We start from the raw sequence: 22,452 nt of genomic DNA, 5'->3' as shown, positions 1-22,452 counted from the left end.
TGAAGCGTTTCTGTATGCAAACATTCTTTTTCGGTCCATTTATTTCTTTGTTTATAAAATTCACATAAGAGCTCAGGCGAAATAATTTCTACTCACAAGTGATTTTCATGATATTTCCTGACAGATCTAGTCAATATTTTTCAATCTTATTTGTGGGAATCAATTGTTCCTGGTTGGTTTTGAAGCAGAAAGTTCTCTTTAAATATAAGTAGAAAAAATTGCTGATATTTTTCCGGCGTTGAAGACATCTAATATTTTCTTGCACTGTACTATCTATCGGTTCTGGATATCCATTTAACCTTTCACACAACATTCAATTTTTTGTTAATATAGAATAGAATAGCATTTATTTCGCCAATATAAAACAAGTAAAATCAAGTACAGAACAAATGTTTACAAGGCAAAATAAATACCATGACTTATTCACTGAAGTTTTCACTTGTTAGTGAGGTTAATCATAGATCATAGAAAATGTAGGTATACAATTTTGAGTAACTTTATGTTTTTCTAAAGAAAGAAAGAAAGAAAAAGATACACATAACACATAATATATTAGATTTATCTTATCGACATTTATGATTAAAAGTAGTAAATGTATAAGTATAACATTACTTAAATCACAATAGTGAAGATCAAAAGATCAGTTTTCCTATATGACTAAATAATGGATGGTTTTTGAAGGGATATTTTTAATTTGTCATAGTTTATTTAATGAATAACGTAACATATCGCCCTGAATGTCTTGAGGTGAATTATTGAATATTCTTGTTCTTTAACGTCATAATGAAAACTCTGTACAGTTGATTTCAATGTTCGGGAACGTTGAAATTGATGACGTCGTCTTGTATCATACTTGTGCATGAGTTTTATTAGGTATTTCCCATATGTGGGAGGTTTTATAGTATATGTCATAAAATATTGAACCAAAATCGCTCGATTTTCAATGTGTGACTTCTGCAATAAAATAAATGGAAATAAAAAATCCTGCTGTATCATTTTACTTGTTGAGAAATGGCATGCCGAAAACTGTTTTTGATCTCGCTGACTAGTTCAAATAAAACAAGGATCTAAGGACTACTTAAGTAATATAGGTAGGTACTGTCACATGAAAATAATTTTCTACTCGAAACTTCGTCGGAGATATTCCCATAAATATTCCAATAGTCTGATGATTATATGAAACGGCTGAGAACCACATTCGCGTTCAGTTTTATAAAAATGTGACGCAGTTGATGCCGTCCGGACTCCGCAGCATGGGTCACTATGGTCACTACACGAGGTTTATCTGCTTTTTTCTGCTCCGTCTCTCTCTACCGCGGCCGGCATCGCATGATGCATACATAGCGGTGTACCTACATTTTCATTATTTATAATATGGAACAACTTGTTCAATTACATCTTGGATTTATTGTTTTTTCATTTAATCTCTCGTTTTCATTCGGAAACATAGCAAACATTTAACGATATTAATGTCGGTGCTTGGGTTTGTGTCATGCGGGGTGGCTCCGATGGGGGTAAACGAGAGCAATTATAATAAATCGCTAGGTCCACCATCTGGTGGACGTAAAAGATTCAAGAACTTTTTTCGAGTAGAAAACTTTTCCCAATTTTCCATAACAAAACTGAAAATACCCATAATAGATTAAGAGGCCCAAATTATAAACTTACTGCATCAATTATTTTCTGATATTTGTAGCTTGACAAGGTTTTCACGCTCGAGGAGCGTTTCGCTAACCAGTCATCTCCTGATGATGCTAACTTGATAAGCGAAACGCACGTTTTTAGAGGCGGTAGTTTTGTTCTGGTGTGGGAAAACTGTTTTCATTGCATAGATACGGCTGATGCGATTGCACCTTTCATGATGCATGACATATAAATTAAAGTTCATAAATTTATATTATTTCCGTGAAAACATAGATTTGAAATGTACAGATACGTTTTATTTCATCGAAATTGAATTGTTGGAATAGGTTGAATGTTTATTTCATTCTTACATAGTATTATAAAATGAATTGTTCGAGAAAAATATTCGATACAAATGTATTCTATGAACTTTACATAAAAAAATGATTATCAGGCATTTCCAGTTCACCTGAATTATTTTGTTGAAAGTTACACTTACCCGTTCATAATAACTATGACAAAAAATTTCCACTGTTTATGAATTGATGGAGGAGTAGAATGCCAAAATTTAGACATTGAGTTTAATAGTGCCAAACTTTCGAAATAATTGACATGAGTGATGTTATATTCGAAGCTACTGATTCATTTATACAGCATGTAATTCATTTTGAAATTGGGAATTAACAAAATTGATCGATCTTTAGTGAATATCTAATTAAAAATATTACTTTCTCATTCAAAATATGTTTTATTGTTCACATCATTCCGATTTTTGAATTGGTTCATTTCTAGGAAAAACGTTTTGGATAGGTTTTATTATGAAAGTGAAACTTTTGTTCCATCAAATTTAATTTAGTGACCTGTTTCGAGAAAAAAAAGCTTGTCAGTAGGTACGTACAAACAAATTTTTGTTTAATCGTATTTCACTTTTGTGTGAAGATAATAGCCTAGAAGTTGTCCCGATATAAATCAAATCATAATTATTCCAAGTATATTTCAAGAAATCTTGAGGAAATTTTGGATAGTGGCGAAATGGCAACAAACTGATATCGGAGAGTACCTTGTATTATATCGAATATTTCAGTTGTCAATCAACAACATTGACATAATTTCATATTTCAAAACTTCGTTGACATCTTGACATTATACAATGTTGAATTCAAATAACTTTGTTTGTCAACAGTGTGTGAAGTATTATGCAAATGCAATATTTTTATAAAAATTTCTGTTTCAAAACTCCCAAAGAGAATGTTGTTTCAATCATTCACTCCCTATTTCGTCCAGCTTAATATACAACATTATGCTTGAAAAACCATAAAATTAACACCTTCAGTTATCAGGCTTCGGTTAAATGCTATATTTGAAAGTTTCATGCCCCAATAACAAGTGCGAAACGGAGGACAACGCCTGCTTGTGCAATAAACTATTTTGCAGGCTTATTTATAACACTCGGTCGCGGTGGTAATCCCCTCATTAAGGCACTACACAATCCTAATGACATAATTGAAAATTATAAACGACCCTAGATTATCCTGCAGGTCTTAACTTCCGATTTGCGCGATGTTAAGCAGTTATTTACTCGTATTTGGAGGTGAATCAAGAAGGAATGCTCGAATCCTAGATATTTCTCTTGTTGGTTTATTGTCTTCCTAATCTCCAATTTGTTGTTAGCCTATTACTTGTGGATAGTATTCAGTACTTACTGAGAGATTTGTTCAGTGACATAAATAGTGGTATTTTATATTAGAAAGATGTTGATTCGATTATTTATTCTTGGAAATGGAAATGAACTGCAATACACTTCTCGAAGCGCGTTTCACCAACCGAGTTTACATCTTTAGGAGATGTATCATGAATTTTCTATCTGTTGAATTTGTATTACATGAAATGAAGAACATGTAGGTATTACATGCTCTTCACTGCCTACATCAGAAAAAAATTCTTGTACAAAATTCCATATTTTCCATTCCATCAAACTGAGGTGAGTAAATACATATCAAAATGTAAAATTGAATACTGTTCCTTTTTTAAGAATAAAAAGTTGTGATTTCTGAAAAATTATAGCTGCATTTTGTTGGCAGTATTCATAGAATAAATGTGACACAAAAATAACAACTATATATTTGTACTTCACGTACTAACTTCGACTTTCTTATATGTTAATTGAAGTGGTTAAAATTCTAAGTAGTCAGGGATAAATATATTTATTATAGTAAATTTTCAGATACCGTCAAAACAAAAAATATATTCGAGCACAAAAAGTTATTTCAACTTAAACCGTATCCCGCACGAAGTTAACGAGAGCAAGTTTCAATAATCAATTTTGATGCAGTATATTAATAAATAATCTTTGCAGATATTAAAGTGAAGGAAGTGCTAATATATAATAAATTAATATAGGTATTCATTTGGTATGTGTTTTTATCATTTATAGCAGGTACAGTAAATTCAATATTTCCATCGACTCACCTTAGTTTTCGACGTTCTCACCATATTGGCACCGGTCACAATCGCATAAACTTCAATCTCGTACGTGTCAACTCCCAGTTCTCGATCCAACTCGGTCGCAGTAGATAAAACACCCAATTTGGTATCGATGTCGAACAATCTGTCAACTTGCACACCACCACCCGTCACATTAGTCACATAATACTCCACTTCCCCGGAATGGTACTTGGCGAAAACGGTGAGTATGCTGGTACCGGTGGGTTCATTTTCGAAAACGTCACCAGAGAAGAGTTCGCTCTCGAATTTGGGGCCGTTCTCCACCCCGTTAGTAGCTATGATGGTCAAGTATGCCTCAGAGGACTTGCGTTCACTTTGAACTGCTTCGTCGGTGGCTTTGACGGAAAGTCTATAGGTAGGTTCCGGATTGTGGATCGGTCTCCTGAGTTTTAGCGCCCCTGAACTCTGGTATAGTCTGAATAAGTCGCTATTTCCGCCTGCTAGCTCGTAGGTAACGAGCCCATTGGTGGCTGAGTCCAGGTCCCTAGCGAATACTGTCATTATGGGCACTTCCCCTGTGTGGAAGCTTTTGTCGGTTTTGGGAAGCACCGCAGAGTTCATGGAGACGAATATTGGAGCGTTGTCGTTTACGTCTTCCACGATGACGGTAACCAATTTGTCGGCAGACAGTCTGCTGGAAACGGGCTCTGCCTGGTCGGTTGCCACCACGGTGAGTCTGAAGGTGTCGATGGTTTCTCGATCTATGGGCAGCAGGGTGTGAATCACCCCGGTAATCGGGTTGATTCCAAAGTGCCTTTTCCCGTCTTCCGGATCTTGATTGGAAATCGCGTAGGAAACCTTCCCGTTCAACCCCGAGTCGGGATCGTCTGCAGTCACGGTCACTATGGGGGTGTGTATGGGAATTCCCTCGCGGATCTGCCTCACGATGGCCGTGCTAGCGAACGCCGGCGGGTTATCGTTTGCATCCTCGACGGCTACGCTGAACAAAACAGTTGTAGATAATCTCGGATTGCCATTATCAGATGCCGTGATGTTGAGCTGATAGCCTGCGAGATCTTCGTAGTCTAACGGTTTATGCAAATGCAGCACTCCTGTCAGCGGGTCGACGTGAAAGGTGTCTTTCCTATTTCCTGCCGTAATTGAATACACCACCTCGCTGTTCACGCCTAGATCTAAATCGCTCGCCCTGAACTGAATAAGTTCTGTGTTCACCGGAGTGGTCTCGCTCACGGAAATCCTCGACTCCGTCTGGGTGAACTCCGGTGCGTTGTCGTTCTCGTCGAGGATGTCGATGGAGACGGTGGTAGACGCGCTGAGTTGTTGTGAGAGGCCGACGTCGTGGGCCACGACGACAAGGGTGTACTTGGAGATCGTTTCTCGGTCGAGACGGCGAACGAGATTGATCTGACCAGTGGCGTCGTCAATTTCGAAGCGTCCGTCGTCGTTGCCGCCTGATATTTTGTAAAAGACGTCGCCGTTCAAGCCTTCGTCGGCATCGGTTGTATAAATTCGTAGCACTTGGGCTCCAATAGACGATCCTTCTGAAATCTGCACTTTATACGGAGCACGCAGGAACTTTGGAGGGTTATCGTTGACGTCTGTTACGTATACGTTGACTTTCACCTTGTCGCGTAATCTTGGCACCCCATTATCCGCTACAATAGCTTCCAGTGAGATAAAGTTCTGACCTGTGGTCGACATTAGCTCCTCGCGATCGAACACGTGCAATGTCTTGATGAAACCATTTTTCGGGTCGATGGCGAAGCTATTCTGAGAACTGGAGAGCGAGAAAATCAATTCGGCGTTCCTGCCAATATCTCTGTCAGTGGCTGTCAATTTTCCTACGAAAGAATCAGGAGGTTCGTTCTCCCTGATGCTGAAAGTAAAAGTTCCGTTTGTGAACTCTGGGCTATTGTCGTTCTCATCGATGACGTGAATCACCACGGGCACCATGGAAGACCGCGAAGGGTCTCCAGCATCTTGCGCCATCACAGTTAACGAGTAGTAATCCTTATCCTCCCTATCCAAAGGTTTGCGCACATACAGGTAGCCATCGGGAAACACTCCAAATTTCTCCTCGTTGTTTCCTTCCGAAATAGCGTAGGAAATCCTTCCGTTGGCCCCCAAATCCGCATCACTAGCTGCTAAGGCAAAGAACCTGTGGTTCACAGGCGTCGATTCCAGAAGCGACGTTTCGTATGAAGTATGATCGAAAACTGGGGTGTGGTCATTCACATCTTCGATGCTTATCATTAGCGAATGTTTAGATGAAAGTGGGGGCTCTCCTCCATCGGTAGCTTTGACTTCCACATGCAGAACAGTACCTGGTTCGGCTCGGATGGGTCTGTTTAAATAAATTACTCCTGTTGCTTCTGATATTCGAAATTGGTCGCCGGGGTTGTAAGACAAGCTGTAGGTCACCCTACTATTGATTCCTGCATCCAAATCCCTCGCTCGTGCTAGATAAACTTCCTGGCCTACAGCTGCATTTTCGAAAAGCTTTATTTCTTCTTTATCACGTACAAAGATAGGTCGATTGTCGTTCAAGTCTTGTATGACGATGTTCACGAGAGTTTTACCATATGACAATCCAACACGAGCAATCACAGTCAAGCTGTAAGTCATCGTCTGCTCTCTGTCGATTTTCTTCGCCGTGGTGATCTTTCCCGTATTTTCGTTTATGTGGAAGTTGAAGTTGGGGTCTCCAAACACTATGGAGTAGGTGGCATCACTGTTCCTAACGTGCACTGAACCTACGTCTCTTTTGGTGAAAAGCAATTGGTCACTGGGGTCTTCAACTAACTGGAACTCATATCCTCCGTAGTTGTTGAAGTGCAGCTCTTCCAGATAAGCGTCTTTGATTATTTCAACCGTGGCATCTTCTAAAGCTCGTTTGTCTCCGTGATCTCTAGCTGATATTTTTAGCCGATGCATGGGTTTGGGAATGTTCTTCAAGGAGCCACGTAGCGTAACAACTCCCGTCCATTCGTCTACTGTAAACAACCCGTCGCCTCCGTTCTCTAGCCTGAAGGTGATCATAGCATTTTCACCCTCATCCATATCTGTTGCGCTGACCTTCACGATGGATGTCCCCGGTCGAGTGTCCTCCGATACAGGAACAAAGTATTTCTGGGGGTAAAATTCAGGATTGTTGTCGTTCATGTCGAGAACGGAGAGATAAACTGTGGCGGTGGATGACTGTGAAGGTATTCCCTGGTCTCTAGCGATAACGTTGACCTCGTAACTAGATATCTTTTCCCTGTCAAGTTTTTTCTTGGTGGTGAGTTGTCCTGTTAAGGAATCTAGAGCAAAAGTATCGTCATATCGTTGCCTGACAGCCGGGTGGAGGGTGTACGCCACGCTTCCATTGGTCCCTTGATCATGATCTGAAGCTGTGAGCATTGCTACGAGTGTACCTGGTGCGGCGCTTTCTGACAGGCTGACATTTATCCGCGACTGAGAAAACTCCGGGGCCTCATCGTTTTCATCTAAAATCGTCACCTTCAACTGCGTGTGTGCCCACTTGGGGTTGGGGCCACCATCCCTGGCGGAGATGTTCAGTTCGACGGTCCCCTGGATTTCCCTGTCCAGTGACGCTTTTGTGGTGATCAACCCCGAGTCTACGTTAATGGAGAACCACTGATTTTCATTACCGGACACGAAGGCGTAGTAAATTTGTGCGTTGACTCCGGTGTCTTCGTCCGTGGCTGTAATCCCAGCCACGTAGGTGCCTGGAGGCGCGAGCTCGCTGAGAATAGCGGAATACTCACTTTTCTCGAACACAGGTTCATGATCATTTACGTCGTTCACGTGGATTATTAAAAATGCAGTTGCGGTACGAGGAGGAGTGCCCTTGTCAGTGGCCACGACCGTGAGATTATACTTGGAAATTTCCTCACGGTCTAGCACGCCATTCACCCTGACAATGTCGAAGCTAGGGGTGTAATCGAGCCGAAAATGGTTCAGCTCGTTGCCGGACACGATTCTGATTGTCGTTTCTCCATTCAACCCTTCATCCTGGTCCACTACAGAGACCGCAGCTACAACAGATCCGTTTCCTGCATTTTCGTCGACAGTGGCGAATCCTGCAGTGGAAGGGAAGTATCTGAACTTTATTATGGGGTCGTGATCGTTGGCATCGAGTAAGTTTACTGTAACATAAGTCCTACCATCTTGTCTGGGGGTCCCATGGTCCCTTGCGAAAACAGTGAAAACGCAGCTCTTAGGACAGCCGCCTCCTGGCTTGGTGGGGTGCAGGCAATTTTGTTGGGGACATTCTAGTAGTTCTGTCGTCGAAATTATTCCCGTTTCGGGATCCACGGTGAATTGGTGCTCGGTATCGGCTAGGTAGTAGGTTATTTTGCTGTTGTCGCCCATGTCGTTGTCTATCGCTACTACTTGCAGCACTGGGGTGCCAGGAGGTACGCTTTCGTTCAAGGATACGATGTAGTCGCTCAACTCGAAGATAGGAGGGTTGTCGTTTACGTCCAAGATGGTTACGTTGACTTGGAGGTAACCGTATCGTGAGGGAGTGCCCCCATCTCTGGCCGAAATGTTCAGCGTGTAATAGCCTTGAGTTTCCCTGTCCAATTTTCCTGTGGTTTCAAGGTGTAGGTAGGAAGTTTCACCAGTTGGATTTGGAGTTACTACCAGCTTGAACTTGTCATCCTTATTGCCTGCAATTATTCTGTAGTCGTCGCTAACGCCGTTGATGCCGACGTCCTTGTCGGTGGCAGCATCCAGCAGGAGACGAGTTCCTGCTGAGGCGCTTTCGGAGAAAGATACTGCGATGCTTGGTTCAGGAAATTCGGGAGCATTGTCATTGATATCCACGACTACGATGCGTACTTCTATAGGGTAAGTTGGTTGACTAGATAAAATTACCAAATCACATCTGTCGTTTTTCAATGCCTCCCTATCCAATACTACGTTGGTCCTGATCTCACCGGTGTTAGCATCCAGAGTAAATTCTTTGGGGGGCTCATTGAAGCGGTACGTGAAACCCGGTTTCGTCGGGATCTTCCCCACGATGGTCCCTTCGGGTTGGCCCTCGAGAACGTCTAGAGTAACTCGGGTGTCGACAGCGCGAGACTGCATTTGCGTGGAGTAGCCCAAGTAGGGCTCTGGTCCTGGTCCAGGACCGGGGGTTCGTGCCCCAGCGAGCATCATCCCCCCAAAAGTCAACAACCAACACAGTAATCCCCACATTTTAATCCACTACCGCATCGTTCGAAATTAGCACAGTTCACAAACCGAAATATAACATTTCTTGATACACGTGCGTTAGAAGCTGAAGAGCTCTAACATTCCACAGTCTCCCTCCCCGCCTATCGAGTTATTCAGCCTCTGGAGAGCGCAGGCATCTCCGTCTGTCGCGCCTCGGTTAGATGCTGGTTCTCACTCGATGTGGTATGCAATATGGCCGATCACAGACGGGGTCCTTTGAGAAGTTCTATGAAAACATAGAAGCCCGGGGATCGCGAGCACTGTCACTTGTTTCGGGTTTTGTCACCAGGAATTCGGTCACTTTAGTAGCCGCTGGAGGTTATTCAACCGCGGCGGGTCACTGTAATCTCTCGCGAGAGAGAGAGCACTCGATGGAGCACAAGTCAGTTAACTTTCTGGGGTAGTCGCGGACCCGAATTGCGAACTGAACGCGAAGCGCGATGCACTGATGCGATATTGTTTTTGTTTACTTTTCGCGGTGAATGACTTCACATGTGCACGGCACCGAAGCTCGTGGTTTTTACCTGTGCACGACGCAATCGCGGTCACTCGACTGAAGACTGAACCTCGTTCTTCGGTTTACCTGGGGAGGAGTACGAGTAACGCGATCCAATGGCAACCTGTCGGCGTTGCCATATCACCTGTGCTTCAGACTCGAACATAAACAATATTTATGAGAGTGTCAGGCGAGTCGGGTTCGGATCGTAAATCTATTGTAGGTGCCTATTTTTTGTGGCGTTCTCGGGAGGTTTCTAATGCATATGCGTAGAAAAGTGAATTGATGTCGGATCCTGATTTTTCTGATAAGTTATTGGTCGAGGCTCATGTTTGATCAGCGTGAGGTTGTACAGGGTGTGCCGGAGAGTATTCGTGTGGATAAATCCTGAATAAATGCCCGTGATGTTCAATTTATTCCGATACCTATCATGAATATAGATATTTGTTTAAATACCATGTCTGTCTCTTACTTATTCTGTTGAAAGATATTGTGGTTTCTATACAAAGAGATTTTAATGAGAAGTCGGAAAGCAAACCCTATAATAAAAAATACATCACTGAAAGCTGTAGATATGATTGTGAAAATTACTAATCGATTTAGTAGACGTGATGACGGTATTAGTGGAATTACGATCTATTGTCGATGCCTAAATTTTATATTTTCGGGGAGTTTTTAATGCATATTCGTAGATAAGTGAATTGATCTCGAATCCTTTTTTTTTTATTGCGTATTTATCAGCGTGAGGTTGTACAGGGTGTGTCGACAAAAGTATTCGGATAGAATGATTTTGATTAAATGTCAGTGCTGTTTAATTTATTCTATACCTGATAGGTACCTATCGTGAATGAATGAATTTGTAAAAATGCTATGAATTGCTTTTATTCATTCTTAATGTATAAAAACCTCAAGATGTGATAATATAGATGACTGGAAACTGTATGAGTGCGGAAAAAAATAATCGAATTAGTCAAAATAATGACATTACTCGAATGGAGAAAAGAAATTTTAGGTGCCTTCTATATATCTCTGAATCGAATTATTTTAGGTATCTACCTACGAGTACATTGTGGGTATTTCATACAAGAAAATATCTTGACCAAATTGAACATATAATATTTCAAGACTAGGTATTTTTAGATGTGTTGAATTCTATGTAACGAAATTGGTAAAAACTTTTATAAAAATCCATGGTTGCGTACTTAGGTACTTTACACTTTATTCTATAGTGAAACACGAGTAATTGTTTTGCAAACTGTATTTGCAAAATACGAATTAACCGCTGTAAATATTTTTTTGTTATTTTTATCTTATATAAAAATCGATTGTGCAAAATTTCACTTATTTGATGTTATGATACCTAATGAAGAAGACACATGCATTTTCAATTAAATTCATGACGTTTTTGAACTTCCAAACTGTTAACGTAATCATCTTTGTCATGACTTCACTGTAATGTGAAGATATTAATAAATTTTGAAACAATACGGCCATAGGATAATGCATTAATTTATTATCATCCGAATAAACGAAATTATTGAAAATTCTCGAAACACACCTATATTTTTTATTTATAAAATATAACTTTTCTTTCATTCCTCTTGGAGTGCGACACTACCACTGTTAAATGTGTGTGCTAATCACAATTCATTACAGATGGTTTTCAATTGAATTTGATTAGGTAGTTCAGACTCACATTGTCTAATATGATATAAAATGATTTGAAATCCCTGAAAGAATCAATAAAATTGAAATGAATAGCTGAATATGCAATTATAAAAAGCAAAAAACCCTGAAATGAGTGTCCAGTCATCACCCGAAGACGATTGTGGATTATAACAATCGAAACGTCGTGAAGTAACTTGGCTTGAAATATTTCAATTTTTATTTCATTAATATATTGTTCAATTTTCTGTTGTTACTTGTACTTTTCCTTAATATAATTGTTATTTTCAGCTATTCATTTGGATTTTATTGATTCTTTCAGGAATTTCATATAATATTAGACAATAAAAGTGCGAACTATTGAAATTCACCATGAATTATTGTCAACCGCCTTGAAACAAACGGTTTTCAATTCTTCATTCACCAACATAAAATACCTACCTATTTCGAATTCATATCTAAATTTTCATTTAGAAAGTACCTACCTATTATATTTTCAGTGTCATCACTGGAGTAAACATCAAAATACAAAACATTTCAAATCTAATGTTCATGATGATGAACGCCTCTTGCTTTTTAACGGTGGTGGAGGCGCTGCTATTTTTTTATATTTTGTATCGTTTCCAGGATAATTTGACAGATTTATGTTTTTTAATCTATTGTTGTTATTAGATCTGTGATGATATACTTTAGCTAAATAGTCAAGTAGGCTCAAATCGAGAAAACTTAGATACCTATACAATGCGTCTTCCAAACCATCTATTAGGAGAAACTTGACTGAGATAGAACAATGTTTCACAAATTTCCAACATTTCCTCTTTTACTATATACGGATTATACCATTTTCTATTATTTTATTCCAAATATACCTAAGAACAAAAAATGTACCTATGTAAACATAAGGAAACCGCGATACTCACCTCATAAAACTGTTTTGAAATAAACGAGGTTCCTCGATCAAATATTTTCAAAAAATAAAATAGTGTAAACCATTAAATTACTATGTATACACTACTCATCAAATATAACTTGTATTCAGAATTTTCGGAGATTCAAATGTGCGATTAGAACAGAAACCTATTCAGAACCTACAATCTTGAAAACCCTATCTTGAAACTTTATCTGGGACAGATGTTTTCACTCAGACAAAACGAAATCCGTACTAGTAGGCCAAATTTTGTTTTCTCTAATCTTGACTGCTGCCGCTTGAATGGTTTACGTTCTTATAAATGTGTACGCCTTCGCCAAATATGAAACTAGCAACAGCTTTAATTGCAAATATTAGCACTGTGGAAAATTACGTCTTTCGTTAAATGAAAAAACAAACGATCTCAATAGATGTCAAAGATATCACGTCAGCTGAACAGAATTTTATAAAAATAGTATGTTACTAAAATAAGACGGATTTGGAAAATTCAAGTTGAAATTAGGTAATTTTTGTCTCACATAATCTCAACTGAAACGTGATTAAAAATAATAATAAGGACAAGAGGAAGGAACATAACATGTTTAAACACGGCCAACTCAAATCGGAGAGGGGAAGGCTAAACCTACCTATATGTGCGCCAGGTGCCCTTGATAAGTGACTTCTTCTTCAATGAACTTTCGATGAAATATTTTCGTCGGTAATCGGGATCGTACGTTAAAATTCAAGACCTTGGGCTCTACTTGACAGATCGATTCCTCAATATAAGTAAGCGTATTTATCTCCCCTTACCAAGATGGTCTCTATGGAGTTGTTACAATCGACCTTTTTTGTTAAATTGTCCACTGTGAAAAAATTACATAAATTTTAACTATTTTTCAATCATATTTCAATATCTGAATAGACATATTAACGATAAAAGCAATCAAATGTATAAATAATTTGATAGCTTTTGTCATATTGCCAATAACTATCTAAAAATTGTAACCGCACGTACCTCCGCTTCCCTATGATTTGATATCCCTGAAAGAAGAAATAAAAATTGAGAATTGAAATGAATAGTTGAAAAAAAATACATCAAGGAAAAACCCCTGAAATTAAATTAAAATAAAATAAAAATTATTGAAAATGGCAAGCCACTTTTATATCTTTTCCATTTACTTTTCTACAGGTCATGATTATACTAAAAAGTTAATAAAGTTCCAACTCTAAATGTACGATTAATGTTTGCACTCACTAAATCGATATATAAGAGAAATAACACACTTGGCACATTTATTTCCATGGAAATTGTCAACCAGTTCAAATCCCTTCACAGATGGGTACGTTCTGTACAAACATAATTTCACAGAACCAATTCATTAAAGTGGTTCTCAAAATGAACTTGGACACGATGGTGTGTGCCATCAATCTGTATTGCAAGACTGTTTGGTTATAGTAGTTTTCACTGTATATGGTATTAGCTAAACGATTATAATAAAACCAATTAGAAGTTGTAAAACCCGAATCAAATAAAGAGAACATCAGAATCGCAATATTAAACTACACTAGACAATGATATTGAACCAGGTAGTTAATTACGTTTGATAAGACAACACCTTTTAGAGTGAAACATACTATAAAAGAAAGCCATCATAGGATTTTCAAAATGTTATGAACAATGAACAACACGGGTTTTGTTGCAAAATACACTTTTAAAAACTCATTGCAATATGAACATCATATCATAAATGCTCTAGATACTGAATGTTAGTTGACTCTATACATACAGTCTTTTCCAAAGCCTTCGATAGAGTACTTGCACACCACAGTTTGTTAGTTGCAAAACTAGAATAGAGTCTAATAAGTATGTGTAACAGTGAAGTTCCTGTTTTTGAGCCAGTCAAAGTACCACGTTCGGGAGTGCTTCAGTGATCTCATATGGACCCGTTATTATTCAAATTTTTTCCGTGAAAGACCTCAATCAAATAATCAACATCAACAAAAGTCATTTTTGTGTAGCTAATCAGAGGTTTTTAACGACCTCTTTAATTTTTTTTGAGACGAATTTTCCAATTCAGCATCAGGATTAAAGTGTGTGTAGCTAAGATGGCAGAAGTAAAAAGCTTTTTAGACAAGCAGGTAACAACTACAAATGGATGTAATCGAAGCCTATATCGGCTAGTATTCCTCTTGTTGTCAAAATTAACTGACCTCTGGATACCTCCACTGATTGATATCCAGGAACTGCACTGGTAAAAATTTTTCCACCGGTACCGGTGGCAATTTAATTACCGCCCATATTAGCGAGAAATTACTTTCGTGTGTGATCTCACATTCCATGCGGAATATTATTTTGTAATTCTACTCCGAAGAAAAGTGTGGAATTTTTCAGTGTAATTTTTCATTTTGAGTGTACTTTTGTGTTGAAATAAAACTTTATAGGGTAAATTTGCGATATAAATTTATATCGAGATGTTACACTCTTCACAGAATTTTACAGTAAAATTTTACACTTTTATATAATTTCACAGTGGAATTCTATAGTCTGATAAAATTTTACATTGTAATTTTTCATTTACGGGTTATATTACCTTGGGATATTCCGTTGTAAGAAGGTCCGTATTCAGAGTAGTTTTGAATACACTATATATACCTATATATACCTCAATCGGATGTTGACTCTTGACTCTTAAGTGACCATTTTTCCTCATAATTTAGATAATTGAATGCACAAGACATATTACACATTGATATATTAAAAAAATTATGTATATACAAAATAAGTTCATATACATTCTTGAAATGAAATTCTACAAAACATTTTTTTTCATTTTCAAAAAAGTCAAATAACAGTACAAAATAAAAAAACCCTTCTTCAAATTACACATTTTCTTTCTTGCTCATGGTGGTATTATCCTAAAAGAGAAATAAAATATCATCAAATGAATAGGTTTAGAAATCTAAAAACACAGTAAGTTGACGAACACACATTCCTAGAGAAAAACTACTACTAGTTTGAATTCAATATTAATATTTCTCAAAAATTTTTGATACATATTCAACCGTTTAAATAAAAAATTTGATTTTTCCAAATGTTTTCCAACATTTTCTAAAATATAGCAAATATAACTATAATGATATGGTATGAAGTGGTGATGAAGTGATTTGTTCACCTCTTCAACAAAAGGTCCTAAAGTGTTTCTCGATTCCTTCAATTTCAACTTGCCTTCCATCGCAAAAATGTTTTCAAGTTCAATAATAAGAATCACAAATCCTCAAATTTTTCCAAAATTATGAGAGATGCGAATAAAACGTTCAGATATTTTTCAGGTGAATGAAATTACGATTTAATATTGTCCGATATTTGCAACCACCAATACGAAACTTTATTTCTCATCGAAATTCATTTTTAAAATGGATAGTGCATACGGCGTCACTGATAATTCACGCCACTACTATCGAGTATATCTCTTTTTCTCAATACCATTCAGTAATTATCACAAACATTTTCAAATATATGTACTGTAATTATTTGAAAATCAGTTAAAATATGTTGTACTATTCCATACAGTATGAAATAATTCGCGATGTGAGGTTAGGGTATACTTGTAATAAAAAAACACTCTTTAATGAATAACGAGAAAACTCAATGAATTCATCTGTTTATTGGACTAGTTATTGAAATTTTATAAGAAATGTACTCACCTTCTTTACTTATTTTCACCAACAACAAAAATATTCTAATGCACACGTCAGACAAACCGATGCGCTTCTGTAGACAAGAATGAACAATACAATAATCACTCACAAATACAAGCGTAATTTTACATTCGATAAAGAGATGGCGAAAATTTACATTTCACTAAGGGGGAATACCCATCGTCCAGTTAGTAATTCTCTTCACATGAAATAATACGTTATGATTTCACACATATATTAGGTGATTATTTAATTCTCAATGAAAAGTACATTGCCTACTCAAATTACGCTCGGGGATGTGAATTATTCAATAGAGAAAGTATATTTTTATTAAAACTGAAGTAATTTTCTTCGTTCGAAATGAAAATTCCGAGGTAAATTTCAATCATTTTTCCCGGTGGGACATACCAAGGAAAAAGTGGTGCCCGAGGGTTTGATTTACAATCAATTGGTACATAAGTCTTCTATTAGCGTCATCTTTGTTCCAGTTTTCAACCCGGAAAAACCCGTTACAATTGAATACAATGCTTGAAAGATAAGAAGGGCCAACAAGGAAAAATTAGAAACCAACTCCGTTGAATCAGTAAAAATTGACAAGGTAAGTATTTGAGAATATTACTGTCGATGTGTTAAAAATAACAGTTTGGTGTTGGGATAGCACTTCAGTAATATGCATTATTACGCTAGAGGTTCCAAACAGTGCATCACAAGGTATTTTAGAGTTTCAAAGTTTAGGAAATTCTGATTATACGTGATACATCCGTGAAACTGTCGCGAAAATGGCTAACTCATAACGAGTGATTCTTTTCTCACATCTACAAATGTATCCTATTGTTTCACAGAAAAAATATAGTGGTTAATTATTTGAACGCATGCAAGCCATCGCCTTCATTTAAGATACCAATACATTTGCTAGAGCTTCAAAGACGATATCAATCAAGATTGAACTTCCCGATTACGCCCATCTACCATTAATCGAGCCCACCAAAAAAATCACCGGACTTCTGCACATTCTCTCTCGGTCCCGAAGAATTCCTCGATCCGCCCATGTCCTCTCGCTGCAGAGTACCTGCCTCTCTCGAAATATTCCAAAATATTATTCATGCTTTTTACAGGCGCTCTGGCCGGTCAAGGTGGATTTAAAAAGTGACAGCTCTGACTAGGAAACAAACGTTGCCATTTGTTCGGTCCCTTACACTCAACCGGAATCTCTCTTTACAAGACCAGATAATCATCCTACAGGGTGGAACCCGAGTGATTTGCATACCGGAGGCGATCAGTCTCTAGCTGAACCTGACAATGATTCTAGTGAATTTATGAATCAGCTTTGAATAATGAATAAGTTTTTCATTGTGAGATTTCCACTGAACAGTTTAAAAATACAACACGTGTTTCGCTATAAATAGCTTCCTCAGTACGTATTCCATAACGTATCAAAATGTAACGTATTTTCATCAAATATCTGCCAATTCCATCATATAATTGAAGTTGTTTCGAAGTGGTGAAGAAAATATAAATATTCAAAACTTTCGTCTAAACCATTTTTCCACATAACCTAAAACTTTTCAAAAGAATGGAAAGACTGATTTTTTTATTTTAATTATTTTCTCATACGAAGATCATTCATTTTTATGTGATTAACAGTGTTTTCTTCTGTTTTATCTACTTTTACATGGAGTGAAAGAGAAGTATCTTCTCTATTGAAAAATTTCTCAGAAAATGTGACTCAATGAAAAAAAATCAATTCAAAAATTTTTTGTTTTCTCATTCTCTGGACAAATTTTCTTTCTTGTACCACCATGAAAATTTTATTTTGTGGGAAAACGTTTCCACTGAAGTTGTGAATCTTTTTGTTCACCCCATTTTATCCCTTCTGGAATCCAATTTTGATTTTCCCATTATAGTCACAATACTTTCTCATAATGATAAGCATTATTATTGATTTCTTGTTAATTGAGAAAAATTGTTCATTTTTGTGATTTTTCTTCTTGTTACAGGCTTTTGCACTACTCCTATTACCACATATCGCCTGAACAGACAAAAAGTTATAATTTTTATACTTATTTGATGATAATTCTTATATGTATTCAATTCAATTCAACTTGTTGTGGAATAATATTTGTGTGTATAGCTTATATTCTTGATTATAATTTTTCTAAATGAAAATGAACATATTTTCAAAAGTAAACACTGTATATGTATGTACATTTTTCAGTATAAAATTTTCATTTCATAAATGACACTGGAATCTGATGAATCAATTGTTATTCATTAAAAAATATTGCAGTCATATTTTCTTTGGAGCCGATACAATCTGAAACCCAATATTTAATGCTCATACAAAATTAGATATTTTGTGAATAATCTTGTTTAATTTGCTATTACTTTATTCAATGTAACATTACATTTTACACTTTTTGAATAATATTATAATATTTTTGTAAATTTCAAACAAGATATTTGAAAAATTATATTGAATCAAGTTTTTTAATTATTCCCTTTTTCCAGCAAACCTTTGTAAGTAATGGTAAATACTTTCTTTTCGTATCATCCTAAAATGAACAAATCAACTAATTTTCCATTATACAGGGTGTTGTATGTACCATAAATTCAGATGATTCTTTAGGTAATTTTAAGACGAAATGTTCATATAAACTTGGGTCCACAAATCCTTCGTTCTCAAGATACAGGGTGTTAAAATGAAAATGGGAAAAAAGTTATTCGTAAATATCTTAAATATCCTTAACCTAATTTTGTTGTAATTTGGCAATAGTATTTATAACATTAAGGAGCAAATTTAGCCCAAACGTGATTCAATTTATTAAGTCCAGTGGCGACTCGAGCGGGTTTGAACGAATATTTTTGACTTTTGTACGCCACTGCCTTTAGTGCAAGTTTTATTATTTCTTTGGATTGAGAAATTAGAAATACAACTTTTTTGTCTCCCGAATTTTTTTCCTATCTTGCTTAGTTTTTAAGAAAATGAAGTCGACCTAATTGCATATCCCTGCTGGACCTCACAAGGAATAATATGGGGAATTAATTGTTTCTTTTGGAAATTTTTAAACATTTTATTAAAACAACGATAAAAATGAAATAAAAACAACAATAAAAATTAATTGGCGCTCCGGGGCGACTTCATTGATTCCAGTGGCGCATTTGCTTTTTCAGCTGCAGGAAAACCCGGAAAAACCTGCAGCACCACATCATCTGAAGATCTTGATCTAACAATGTCCTCTCTCTTATAAAACAAAATGTAGGGTGTCTCCAGAGGCTCCAATAAATTCAATGCATCACCAGAACACTTCGTGGAAATTATTATTTTTACAATTTTTCATTACTAAGTATGTAACAATAACAACAAATATTTAATAACATTAATTTCTAGACTAACGAATTGCACTAAATTAAGTGTTGGAAATGGCCTCCTTTGGCTTCAATACAACAGCATCATTGAATTTCGCACTCATCTGGAAATACCATAAATAATAATCAAGGGTTGCCTTGACAAACGATTACAGCATTTAATAAACAAATTGCATTCGTAATTCAGACTAGCACTACTCATGAGACCTTGGAGGGTCAAAACAGAGCTAACTGCCTCTGCAGTTCCTGTGCATCTCCGTAAGAAAATAATAAACAGTGATAACAACTAACCAATTTCATTTATAATTTATAGAAAAATCCAGTGAGACGTTCAAGAAAATCAGATTCCCAACAGTTATTTGCCAATGAGCAGCCTTCTGAAGCAACGTTATTCATTTCCCTGATTAGTTCGTGTTCGAATTGATACGTTTTTAATGCCAGGCTTCCTGCTCACATGAATGAGACGGTACCCTCGGTTATTCCTGTTACCTGTTAATAATCTTGACTGATTATTCATGAAATGGTTACAGACAAGGTAGTTGTTAGCTTATTTGACAAATAGGCAGAGTGTAGAACAGGTATTCCAGTACCAGACGATTTCATCCAAGGGGTACTCATAATTTGTTTGCGGTATGAGCTTATCACATGCGATACATTGAGCGAAACATTCGTAATCGGAATAGCTGGTTGATTGTATACAGGGTTGAGAGAATGTCGTTGAAAATCATCAAAACCAAAATGTTACATTTTCAATAAAAATTAAGTCTGTTACATGCGAACAGCTGTTTGATGGTTTACAGGGTTGGGAGTAATTTGTTGAAATGTTATTTGAATTGAAGGGGTTATATTTTTAGGAGTGATTAATTTTTGGAAAAGAAAGTAGAAAGCCAAAAACTGTCTTTCCCAAAAAAATAATGTTATATTTTAAATGAAAATGAAGTTTATTACATGTCGGGAAATACCGCTACGAGAGGTATCTTTGAAAAATATACCATCATTAAAAATGTTCCTGACAATAATTTTTGTTGGAACTGTATTTTTTTTTTCATTCAAATGATTTGAAAATCTGAAAAAAGGATAAAAAACAGGAACAACAACCTCAACTGTCGCAGTTGAGCATAAATGTAAAACCTTACTTATTTTTTTAAGGACAAAACACAAGCACCACAGGAAAAACTTTAAGACGCTCTAAGAGCGGTGCCTGTGCTGAAGTGGCATTGGATTTGAATCGCTGGAGATTAGATTCATTTGGGAAAACGTTCTCAGAAAGTTTACTCCTACTAGAAGCAGTTCTCCAAATGAAAGGATTCTTAAACAGTACAGTTCGAGGTGTTATGAGATGAATCTCAAAACATCACGTATTTCTGATATGTACTTGTTGGAATCAAATGTATCAAGTCACTTGAACGCCTACCGTGAAAGTATCTATAGAAGAGAGACAAATCTCCAACCTTTCTTCGATGTTCCAGACTATCAAAGTTGCAAGTGATGATCTCCAATCACGCGGATGACTCTATTCTGGACGGAATCCAGCTGCTTCAGGGTATGCTTAGGGGCGGAGCTCCATACATGTGAACAATTCCAAAGAAGGTCTGATTTGAGCATTCTCAATGCTTTTTTTTTGTAATAGAAAAACGTTTGTTTCAGAACTGGAATTACCCCATAAAATGAAGCCTCATGAAATTTTACTATCAATGAGAGAATGGTAAATGTTAAGTAGAACATCTTTCTTACAAATCCGTTTCATCTGCCTCAGAAATAGTATATGGGACGATACCTTTTTAGATGTTTAAATGATTTTTAGAACTCAAAATGGTCTTATATATGTATTGAACTAAACAAAAACAAAAATTCGTATTTACAGTGTTTCGGTTATATATTTTGAAATAAAAAAATTCAAAAGGACATTCATCACAGTTTCCGTTTACAAAAAAAGACAAATAGCGCTACACAATTTTATGAATGAAAGAGTATTGATATAAAACCGTATGAATATGTGTACCTACAGTCAATGTGACAAGAACAGTTTTATCTCTTCTAGTGACATCAAGTCTTATGTTATGAAAAAAAATCAGTGCTTCATCTTGCGTAATACTGTTAATGGAAAACAGATTGTACAAACGGTGCTGATGAGATGACAAGACAAGTGTCTTGTCCCGAAACTTCAAAGTACGCCATTGAGGATGATAGCGATGTTTTATATGAACACTCTGTCATATAATACATTGTGTAGAGTTCCTATATGGATAATATCTGTTTCAGTTCCATAACGGATGTTTGGAGAACAAACCAAATGGGAAAATACGATTTTCGTGTAATGTGTGAAAGTATTTGTTTGTATCTGAAAAAAACCTTTTTTACATACCTTCTCAAATAGTTTTTATTGCAGTTATTCTCTTCTTTTCCCTATTTGGGGAAAGAAATACTTTTTTGGTTCATTTTTACTCATGGTCACCACATCGAAGATTAGTCCATTAAGCAAATATCACCTTGGGAATGATAATAAAAGCTCTCTTATTTCTGTCGCGTCGTCGTCCAGTTTGGCAAGAATTTTGGAGTACACCAAGATCCGTTGGTGTGATAAATGCATTCCTACATCTCATAGGGAGATCAGATTAGCTTTGTAAAGGTGAAAATAAATGCGAAACCGTCAACAGCGATGGTCTCCCGTATTCCCGCGTTCTGCATAAAATATTTGCCGGCGGATTAAGAAATAAAAATTTCTGTTTGGCCCACAAGATAACACTTTACCTTTTTTATGAGATGCTCACTTTTTATTGTGCGAGCGCTCTTCGGGGAAGTGACAATCATCGGCCTACGTACATCTCTGGTTTTTTGGTTTATTTTCGAGGATTTTTTTGTGGATCAACTCGGCATGATATTATGTTAAAAAGTACATATTCAACAAAGGTCTGAAGAGTAAGGTGCTTTTTAATGTATGCAGATCTGAGGAAGGGACAGCGGCGTACTCCAAAACATAAATTATTATCGTTTCCATTAATAA

At 36.7% G+C, this 22,452-nt stretch overlaps 1 protein-coding gene across 1 annotated transcript in view; it reads right to left on the bottom strand.

Annotated features, from left to right (window-relative positions):
* Nucleotides 1–9,857, bottom strand: part of ft (cadherin-related tumor suppressor fat) — a 340,695-nt gene extending 330,838 nt beyond the window's left edge. The window contains exon 1 of the mRNA XM_074182276.1: nt 4,093–9,857. Within this exon, the coding sequence (XP_074038377.1) occupies nt 4,093–9,297 (5,205 nt within the window). The 5' untranslated portion in view covers nt 9,298–9,857. The remainder of the gene's footprint in view (nt 1–4,092) is intronic.
* Nucleotides 9,858–22,452: the final 12,595 nt, after the last annotated feature.

Source organism: Leptinotarsa decemlineata, unplaced genomic scaffold, assembly GCF_025532065.1.
Source record: "Leptinotarsa decemlineata unplaced genomic scaffold, Ldec_3_MD MMD2_tig00026328_RagTag_RagTag, whole genome shotgun sequence".
Taxonomy (NCBI): Eukaryota; Metazoa; Arthropoda; class Insecta; order Coleoptera; family Chrysomelidae; genus Leptinotarsa; species Leptinotarsa decemlineata.
The sequence above is the reverse complement of the archived record's forward strand: the minus strand, read 5'-3'. Positions and strand labels throughout refer to the sequence as shown.